The following is a 9753-nucleotide window of genomic DNA, read 5'->3' as shown; positions in this document are numbered from 1 at the left end:
GTAATGTTTATTCAAAAGGTCTTTGAAATACAGATGACTTGGTTCAGTTTAAGAAGATGTTTTATACCCGAAAGAATCATTATCACGTGAATCATAGCGCGGTAAAATACCACGTTATGTGTATTGTCTTGTCGACCTGAAAAAGCTGAAGGGGAAGGGATGATTATTTATGTACGTATAGCGCCTTAGGTAAGGGTGTTATACTATAGCGCCTTAAGTTAGCACGCTATATCTTCCCCGTTTGCGTTCAAATATAGCGCCTTAAATAAGGGCGTTATACTTAACTGGGCAAACGACCGTTAAGTTATAGCGCCTTTTAAAAGGACATTATATATATTATGGTCACCAATTTTTTTTCCCACACATTTTGGTTCTTTGAGTCCAAAAGAACCACATTTTGGTTCCGGACTCGACTTTTTATCTCTCAACAAAAAATTTTCACGCTTCCATAATCGAAAAATGGCATTCCGTAATTTTCTCAAACAGGGAACCCGTTACTGAGTCAACTCCCTTTATATACCCGACCAAACTCTTCTTTCAATCCTTCCCAAATTCCGATCTATTTTTCTCCCCCGTTTCTCTCCTTCTCCGGCACCCTGACAGAAAATCATGGCAGAGAAATCGATTGCTTTCGAGTCAAATCACTCCGGACCAATCACCGACAACACTCACGGATGGCAAAAGGTTACATACGCGAAAAAGCAGAAGAAAAAGCAGGCAAAACCGTCGGATTCCGGCAAAGTAATTGCCAACGGATCTGTTGTTCCTGGCGTCGATAATGTGTTTCAGTCGCTCGAGAAGCACTCCGATGAACGCCGCAAGAGAATTGCGGCACAGACGGCTGCGATGTACGGCGTTGACGATGCTCCGGTTATATTGGGGCTGAAACACCGTTCGGACGATGAAAATGAGGATAGCGATGCGGAAGGTGGTAGACGTGGTGCGGTGGAGGAGAAGAAGAAGGAGAAGGTGAAAAAGCCGAAGAAGCCAAAAGTAACTGTGGCTGAAGCCGCTGTGAAGATCGATGCAGCTGATCTAGCTGCTTTTCTCGCTGATGTAACTGTAAGGGGACAAATCTATATCTATTTGTGCATGATTTCGTTTTTCCATTCATAAACGCCACGTGTTGATTTTTTTGGGTGTCTTTATTTGAAGGTTTCGTATGAATCTCAGCAAGAAATACAATTGATGCGATTTGCGGATTACTTTGGACGTGCATTTGCTGCGGTGGCTGGTTCACAATTTCCGTGGTTGAAATTGTTCAGGGAGTCTCCGATCAGTAAAATTGCAGATGTGAGTTTCATCGATTTTTGAAGTTCATGATCAAATTTGAGAACTTTTGCAAGAAACAGTTGGTTTTTCCCCGCCAAATTGCTATGTTGGTGTCTTGAATAAATGTTTGGATATGCATTGTGGTGTATGGAGATACTACTTAGAATTGTCGATATACATTGAAATGCTTGCTTTGTTCTCTCTGCCTCTTTGTATTTTGGACGCCTCCAAATGTTTGAAATTATGACACTAATAAAATGTAGTTAATACGAATTTCCCAAGCTTTAAGACTTCAAATGACTAATCAAACCCAACTTTATGTTAAATTTTTCTATCAATTTAAGTTTTCTGTTATTGCTTTAATATTTTTCTTCCACACCTACTTATTTAGTTCTAATATCTTAAACTGCATTCAAAGGTGTGACCTAACTGTCAATGAAATTGGAATGAAGACCATGAGAGACCAGGGTTTGAATTGTAGCTAAGCAAAAAGTTGGGTGATTTCTTTCAATTTGCCTAAGCCTTTGTGGATTAGATTTGTTGATACCTGTACTAGTGGGAGGATGCAAGTATGGATATACGAGTTGCGGGCAAGTTTGCCAGGGTACCACCGTTATTAAGAAAATTGTAATGTCATAAACTCCACGTGTAGTCACAAGGTGCTGTGGAAAAACCAAAGTACTCCCTCTATTTCAGTTTTTGTGTATTACTTTTCTTTATTAAACTGTTTAAAGAGTATGCCTATTTTAGTAACTATTTAATTCGAACATTTCGATTTTACCCTTAACAACACTTCCTTGTAGGCATGACATGGCATGTTTAAAACCACAAGATTCAAATGGCATTTTGAGTATGTTATACACATCTTAGTTTAATAAGACAGAAGATTCAAAAGTTCTTACTCTCTTAAACCTCCGTGCTAAGTCAAATTAAGACACATAAAATGAAATGGAGGGAGTATTAATTTGTAACATTTGGCATAGCATTTCATTGAATTTACCAAGTTGTTGATCATTTATATACTTAACACTATAGACTTTTGATTTCTTTTGTCACTGGTCCCTGAATTTTTGTCTTTGAGCTCTATGTTACCAAGTGAAGTGCTATATTATTCCTCATGAAGTTTCTGACAATGATAATGCTTTCGTGCTTTCAATATGATGATTACAACCTTTCGTTTCATCTATGACAGAAATTTGGCTGCATATACAAATTTTCTATACATATTCCTCTTTTCTGCTTTAAGATTTTGATGATGTGCTTTTTTTGTCATTCATTCATGTAACACCAGCTAGGTTCCGCTGGCATTCTTGATGTATCTCGATGCAGGGAACTCGGCTTACATTTAAGCTTTCTTTGTTGGTCATCTAGTTGTCAGTCAAGGGCTTGTATCTCTCCCTTAGATCGACACCCAATACATGATGGATAGCAAATGCGCTTTGCTGCTCCTTAAATCGATGACTTTTGTCACCCTCTATGGATGATGCTGACTACATAATTGGTGTATGATGTGATGAACAGTGAACTATATGTTTCTTTGCCTTTAGATATGCAGTTTCAAATATTGTGCACAGAGTGATAGTTGCTTTCAATTATTTAGCTGGCACCATACGTGGCTGGAAGAGTAATAACTTGATTTACAACAAACAGATTCCTCTCTCACATCTTCCTGAGCCAGTTTATAAGACTTCAGTGGATTGGATCAACCAACGTTCTTACGAGGCTCTTGGATCATTTGTGTTGTGGGCATTGGACAGTATTGTTGTAGACTTGGCAACCCAACTAGGGGGTTCTAAGGGCTCCAAGAAAGGCGGTCAACAAACGTCGTCAAAATCTCAGGTATCTAAAGATTTTCTTTCAGTTTGTGCGTGGATGAGTTCTCTGTGAGTTTATGTGTCTATTCATTAAAGTAGAAGCCTTCAGGCTTTAGAAAGGGGTGCATCTATTTTTATTTGTTTGCGTCTTCTTGGATTAAAGCAAAAGGTAAAGCGGGAATCCTGGGAGGAAAGGGAAGAGGGAAAGATTAAATCAGTTTGGTGAGAGAAATACTAGGAATACTGCATCTTATCTATATTCACTTTTGAAGGGGAGCCTTGGCGTAACTGGTAAAGTTGCTGCCATGTGACCAGGAGGTCACGAGTTCAAACCGTGGAAACAGCCTCTTGCAGAAATGCAGGGTAAGCTTAGTGTACCGTGCTGCCCTTAACTATTAGGTTTTAGAGTTAGGAAGATGCCAAATGGGGTGAAGGAGAGAATGAAATTACTCTGCCTTAAAAATGTGGATGTAACTCTCAAAGTCATAATTTTAGAGTCATGGTGACACAAGTAATTTCTTTTATCTTATTCTTTAGTTCATCCTTCCTTTTTGGATTTTATCCGACGTGTTGATCTTATCATTTGAGCATATTTCTCGATTGAGATAAGGTCCCGTAAGGATGAAATTGATCAAACCAAGCACTCGAGTCGAAAATGAAAGAATAACTGCAGCTAGTTTTTAGATTGATGGGGCATGACTTAAAATGCCAAGATTAAGCCATGTCCTGATTTGACATTTTAGTTGAACTAAAGTAAGTCAAATTATTTATTGATGCCAAGACTAAGACATGTCCTGATTTGACATATAGTTGAACTTAAATAAGTCTTAGCTAAGATTAGCAGGACAATACGCTCACAATAACTGAGTACAGTTTCTTTGGCATTATTGTTGTAATCAACCCAATTGCCATGTCATGCTTTGTTTGCATGATATCTTGACTTCCTCGGAAGATTTCCTTTTAAAACCTTAACATCATGCCAGTGCTGTCAAAGGCTCATTTAATGCTTAAGCCCTGAAGCTCAAGGAGGGCGCTTCGCCTCACTTAAGTTGCATTTCATCGTATGCAAGGCACTAAGGTGTGTGCCTTACTGCGCATGAGTTCGATCTTGAATCGAGGGGTAATAAACAACAAATATAATTAGCAAACAAGTGCACTAGCAGTTGAGGAAAACATTATGAATGAGCTTTTTTCATTTTTCTTGAATTATGTTTATATTTATATTTTTCCCTTCATTGCGCCTTTTTCACAAAAGCCCACACTTCATGCGCTTTGCGCTTAAAGCCCCAATAGACCCGGAGTGTTTTTTATAGCTTTTCTTGACAACAATGCATCATGCGCTCATAGTTGTGCTACAAATTACTAAATTGCAGGTTGCCATGTTTCTGGTGTTGGCAATGGTACTACGACGGAAGCCTGATGTTTTGATCAACGTACTGCCGACGCTTCGGGAAAGCCCAAAGTATCAAGGGCAAGACAAACTTTCAGTCGTTGCATGGATGATAGTCCAGGTTAGACAGAGCTACATTTTTTAACAGAACTACTGTTTGTTTATTCTCCACCTTATATTGGCCTTCTAACGGTAACAAGTAATACTCTGATAAAGGCCTGTCAGGGAGATCTCTGCGTTGGATTGTACTTGTGGGCGCATCATACCTTGCCTTTAGTTGGAGGGAAATCAGGTTCTAATCCACAGACCAGGGACTTGATTCTGCAGTTGGTAGAAAGGTCTGTAACTTTTCATTGCACCTCTTGGTTGCATTTTCGTTGCATTCACTTGATACAAGCTTCTTGAATTATATCGTTGTGGTTCAGGAATCTCTCTGCACCAAAAGCTCGTACAATTTTAGTAAATGGGGCTGTTAGGAAGGGAGAGCGTCTGATGCCACCTTCATCCCTTGACCTGCTTCTACGGGTGACCTTCCCAGCTCCCTCTGCACGAGTCAAGGTGTGATTGAGCGTTTCTCTGACTTCTGTTCCCATTAGTATTGGTCGGATTTTTCTTCTCTAATGTCTTAGTTATTTCTATTTTCAGGCTACTGAAAGGTTTGAGGCAGTATATCCCATCCTCAAGGAGGTTGCCCTTGCTGGTTCCCCAGGAAGCAAAGCAATGAAGCAAGTTTCACAACAGATACTTTCACTAGCTATTAAAGCAGTTGCAGAAGGTATCTTTTACTTGAATTCTTTTCTCTGGTTCGGTTCATCTTGGGGTGGCAATTTGAGCCCAAACCCATTTGACCCGCCCAACCCGCCCAAGGTTGGGTTTGAATCCTACTTGGATTGTGTTCGTAGTTATAGCTTTTCTGTCCTAGCAACCTTTGTCCTACTTAGAGCCGGTTTGGCTAAGCTTCTTAAAACTGCTTATTTTGAGAAGTACTTTTGTTCAAAAATGCTTTTCGAAACAGTGCTTTTGGAGAATATCAGTTTGTGTTTGGCCAATTCATTAAGTTCTTTTTGCAATATTTAATATGCAAATTGTGTTTGGTGAGTCCTCCCAAAAGTACTTTTGAGTGTCAAATTACAAAAATAAAAATGTATCAATGTTAATTTTACAATTAATATTATTTAAAAGAAAACGAAATTTAAATATTTATTGTAAAAGAATTTAATTAATTTTTTAAATAAATATAAAAAACACTATCTATTAGGTAGTATTGCATTCTTTCAACTGTAATATATGCTTGAATCTAGTGATTAGCCTTATAATTTATTTCAAAGAGGAATGAGAGACGAAGAAAAGAAGAAACAATAGAATTTAAAAAAAGAGATTTATATAGTAGAAAAACTATTCCAAAGGGGATAGGAGAAGGAGAATACAAATATGCTGAAATAAAAAAAAAGAGATTTATTTATAGTAGAAAGACTATTCCAAAGACGATAGGAGAACATAGGCGTATCCAGGATTTTAATAGCATGGATGCACCATTATATTTATCTAGATTAGATAAATATATGATTTGACAATATAATTTTTTTACGATGACCAAAGTTGACGAGAAAACTCTAGTTAATATTATTATAGCATTATGTATGTCCTCGACGAGTTTTCATACTTCGAAAACTATCAATAATAACATCATTACTTACCGTTTTAAATATCTTATGTTATATATAGCAAGCTAAAAAGCATTAAAAAATTCTTCATCCATCCTATTATATACATCTTTTTATATACTTCTATTTCTTTGTAGATGTGTGATTTGCATTATTATTAGTTTTTTTTATTATAGTAGGAGTTTAAGATTAATTTTATTATCTTTTTTTTGGTACTTCATTTCTTGACAAAATATAAACTTTTTTGAGAGCTTAACCTTTCATTTTTGAAGTTCTCTTTTTCAGCGAACACTTACAAACTACTATTATCATTGATAATCTTCAAGAGAAAAAGATGGGATCAATATCACATTTCATGAGATATATTGGTGAAAGTTTTCTTTTTAAAAAATAACTTAAGGCCGAGTAACCAAGAAAGAAAAGAAAACAATAAAGATACCAAAGCATTTTTAATTAAAAAGTCTAAGGGAGCAAGCAGGGATCGAACCCCTGATCTTGGGGGTGAAGGTGCACTCATTGGCTGTTGAGAGTATGGGTTCACACATGCTTATTCAAGAACAAAATCAGAAAAATACAAGTGCTACACATAGTTTATGGAGGGGAGAATGGGTTCACGTGAACCCACCCATGCCACATAGATCTGCCCCTGTAGAAGGATGATTAAAATAACAATTACAACAAACCCAGTGAAATCCCACAAGTGGGGTTTGGGGAGGGTAGAGTGTACGCAAACCTTATTCCTACCTTATGACGGTAGAGAGGTTGTTTTCGAAAGACCCTCGACTCAAGAGAAGTGAAAATGAAACAATAAACAGACAATAGCAACAAGGTAATAAGACACACAACCCTAATCTTCGACCTCCACACCCTCCTATCGAAGGTCATGTCCTCGGTAAGCTGAAGTAGCGCCATGTCCTGGCATATCATCTTACCCAGTACTTCTTAGTTCTTAGGCCTCCCTCTACCCTTCCTCTTATCCGCCATGGTCAGCCTCTCACACCTCCTAACCGGGGCACCAGGGTCTCTCCTCTTCACATGCCCGAACCATCACCACCTCGATTCCCGCAACTTATCTTCTACAGGAGCCACGCTCACCTTGTCCTTAATATACTCATTTCTAATCTTATCTTTCCTGGTATGCCCACACATCCATCTCAACATCCTCATTTTCGCTACTCTCAACTTTTGGACATGAGATTTCTTGACTGGCCAACACTCGGCTCGATACAACATGGACGGTCTAACTACCGCTTTATAAAACTTGCCCTTAAGTCTATGTGGCACATTCTTGTCACACAAAACACCAGAAGCGAGCCTCCATTTCATTCATTTCGCTCCAATACAATGTGCGACATGCTCGTCGATCTCCCCGTTAACCTGTATCACAAACCCAAGATATTTGAAACTATCTCTCCTGGGATGTCTTGTGTATCAAGCTTCACGTCCACTTTTGCTTCATGAGCCCCAACACTAAACTTACACTCCAAGTATTCTGTCTTCGTCCTGCTTAACTTGAAACCTTTAGACTCCAGGGTTTGTTTCTACACCTCTAGCCTAGCATTAGCCCCACAACACGTCTTGTCAATCAATACTATGTCATCTGCAAATAATATACATCATGACACCTCTCCTTGAATGTGTCGCGTCAACACATCTATCGCCAGGGCAAATAAAAATGGACTAAGAGCTGATCCTTGATGCAACCCCATCACCAATGGGAAATAATCCGAGTCTCCTCCCACATCCTCACCCGAGTCTTAGTTCCATCATACATGTCCTTAATCACCCTAATGTATGCTACCGGAACACCGTTAATCTCCAAAAATCTCCATAAAACCTCCCTAGGGACTTTATCGTTTTTCTAAGTCAATAAACATCATACGCAAATCCTTCTTCCTTTCCCTATAGTGCTCCATCAACCAAGGGGGATAAAAATATGCTGAAATAAAAAGGAGAAGAAAGAGTTGGTCTAAACAAAAAAGAAAAAGGAAAAGGTTAATTTGAAAAATATAAATTCATGGCAAGGATATTTTTATCTTGGAAAAATTAGTTTTCTACTTCTGCTTCTTTGAAGAAGTTAGAATTTGTAGTTTCTTCCCATAAGCAGATAAATTGCTTCTGCCGCTGCTCAAAAGCGTTTTTTTGTTCCGGCCAAACACCTCAAATTTCAAAAAAAGTACTTTTTTGGCCTTCCAGAAGTTTGTCCAAACAGGCTCTTAGTCCCAGCAATATCAGAATCATGGGACATCTAATAGTGGTCAGTTGATTGTTGTTTTTTATTCTGGCAGGTTGGCGGGTGTGTGGGGTTACATCTACTTGCCATAGTTGTTGCTAGTTTACATTTGCTTCAAACTGATCCAAGTCAGAATTTCTGTTCTTGGGAGATTTCTTACCTCTCAACGTGACTTCCCCCCCCTCGTTTTTTCTTGTAGAATGAGAAATCATTAACTGGTGCAGTGGATGCTCACCAGTCACACTTCAGAGATGCAGATAAGTACTGTAAAATTTTGCTATCAAGGCTGTCTCATGGACATGGATGTCTGAAAGGATTTGCCCTTGTTCTTTTGGCCGTGGCCGTGGGAGGTGCTATTATGTCACAAAACATGGAGGACTGGGATTGGGACAAGCTCTCAGTTTTGCTCAATGCCACACAGTCCTTCTAAGCGATCTGCACCAAATGAGACGTACACGGAGTGTTCTTTTTTAACAATTCATGGTCTCAGCGGCAAATGAAATTGGTTTACAAAACTAAATAAATTTGGAAGATTGGGTAGCTACATGAAACACAAGTCTTGTGGGATACTGAGCCGGAGCTTTGGAGAAATCAGGATACTTATTTTCCAGAAAAAGATGAGTCATGTTTAATTTATTTGACCCGTCTATTATTAGTCTAAGCGGTATTCAACTTAGATGTTACTCAGTTTTCACCATTTTTAAGTTCAAGCAAATTGATCATACCAGAATACAGATGTAATTCCAAGGGATATGATAGAATCCAAACGAATCCAATCCCTGCAAAAATATTTACTTTGGTTGAGTATTATAACTTATTTGCATGTGACAGTGACAACTTACAGTTTGTTCTATTTATTTTCCCTTTTGTCAATTAACTGCTTATAAGGATGTTTTTGCTTACTACTTTCAGAAGTATGCTAATGTTTTCGATTTTTGTCCTATTGAACTTTTTCTTGCTTTCTTTGGGAAATTCAAAAATTTATTTCCAGTTATACCCTAAGTTGGAAAGTACTATTCAATTGATCTGCAGCACAAAAGAAGTGTTAATGATCTGTCTTCTAAAGGTATTCTTAAAGTTGAAAGAGCTACACTTGAGACAGTTTTCAACGAGTCCAGAACCAAAGTAACATAAAATACATGTCGACACATCTTGAAGAATTAAATTAACGTGCAAACAAAGGAAAAATAATTATATAGTGCATGCTTGATTGGGTATTGCGCATGCCTATCGTGCGGTATACTTGTCCATCCTTATAATGCCCCAAGGTTCATTGGTCTATCTTCTTTAACTTCTCTTTCATTTTTTCTCTTCTTTAACTTCATCTTCGATTAGTTATGTTTAATGCTTCACAAAGTTCAATGCATTTCATAGAATGCC

At 38.1% G+C, this 9753-nt stretch overlaps 1 protein-coding gene across 2 annotated transcripts; it reads left to right on the top strand.

The window, feature by feature from the left end:
- The first annotated feature begins 535 nt into the window (after positions 1-535).
- On the top strand, positions 536-9246 carry LOC107791788 (uncharacterized). Of its 2 annotated transcripts, none has more exons than XM_016613925.2 (8): positions 536-1062; positions 1156-1293; positions 2923-3111; positions 4460-4597; positions 4693-4814; positions 4902-5034; positions 5122-5251; positions 8573-9246. In XM_016613925.2, the coding sequence occupies exons 1-8, from the start codon at positions 610-612 to the stop codon at positions 8575-8577; spliced, it is 1308 nt and encodes a 435-aa protein (XP_016469411.1). In that variant the 5' UTR covers positions 536-609; the 3' UTR covers positions 8578-9246. The 2 variants fall into 2 exon arrangements, with proteins under 2 accessions (XP_016469411.1, XP_016469410.1); XM_016613924.2 differs by lacking the exon at positions 8573-9246 and adding an exon at positions 8429-8561.
- The last annotated feature ends 507 nt before the right edge of the window (positions 9247-9753 follow it).

This window comes from Nicotiana tabacum, chromosome 23 (genome assembly GCF_000715075.1).
Source record: "Nicotiana tabacum cultivar K326 chromosome 23, ASM71507v2, whole genome shotgun sequence".
Taxonomy (NCBI): Eukaryota; Viridiplantae; Streptophyta; class Magnoliopsida; order Solanales; family Solanaceae; genus Nicotiana; species Nicotiana tabacum.
This window is presented reverse-complemented; position numbering and strand designations above follow the sequence as displayed.

Bases quoted from the DNA above. Each gene is read 5' to 3' on its own strand.
- LOC107791788 (XM_016613924.2), top strand. From the start codon at position 610: ATGGCAGAGAAATCGATTGCTTTCGAGTCAAATCACTCCGGACCAATC. The intron at 4,815-4,901 runs GTCTGTAACTTT...GTTGTGGTTCAG, and splicing joins ATTCTGCAGTTGGTAGAAAG to GAATCTCTCTGCACCAAAAG. The intron at 5,252-8,428 runs GTATCTTTTACT...TTATTCTGGCAG, and splicing joins TATTAAAGCAGTTGCAGAAG to GTTGGCGGGTGTGTGGGGTT.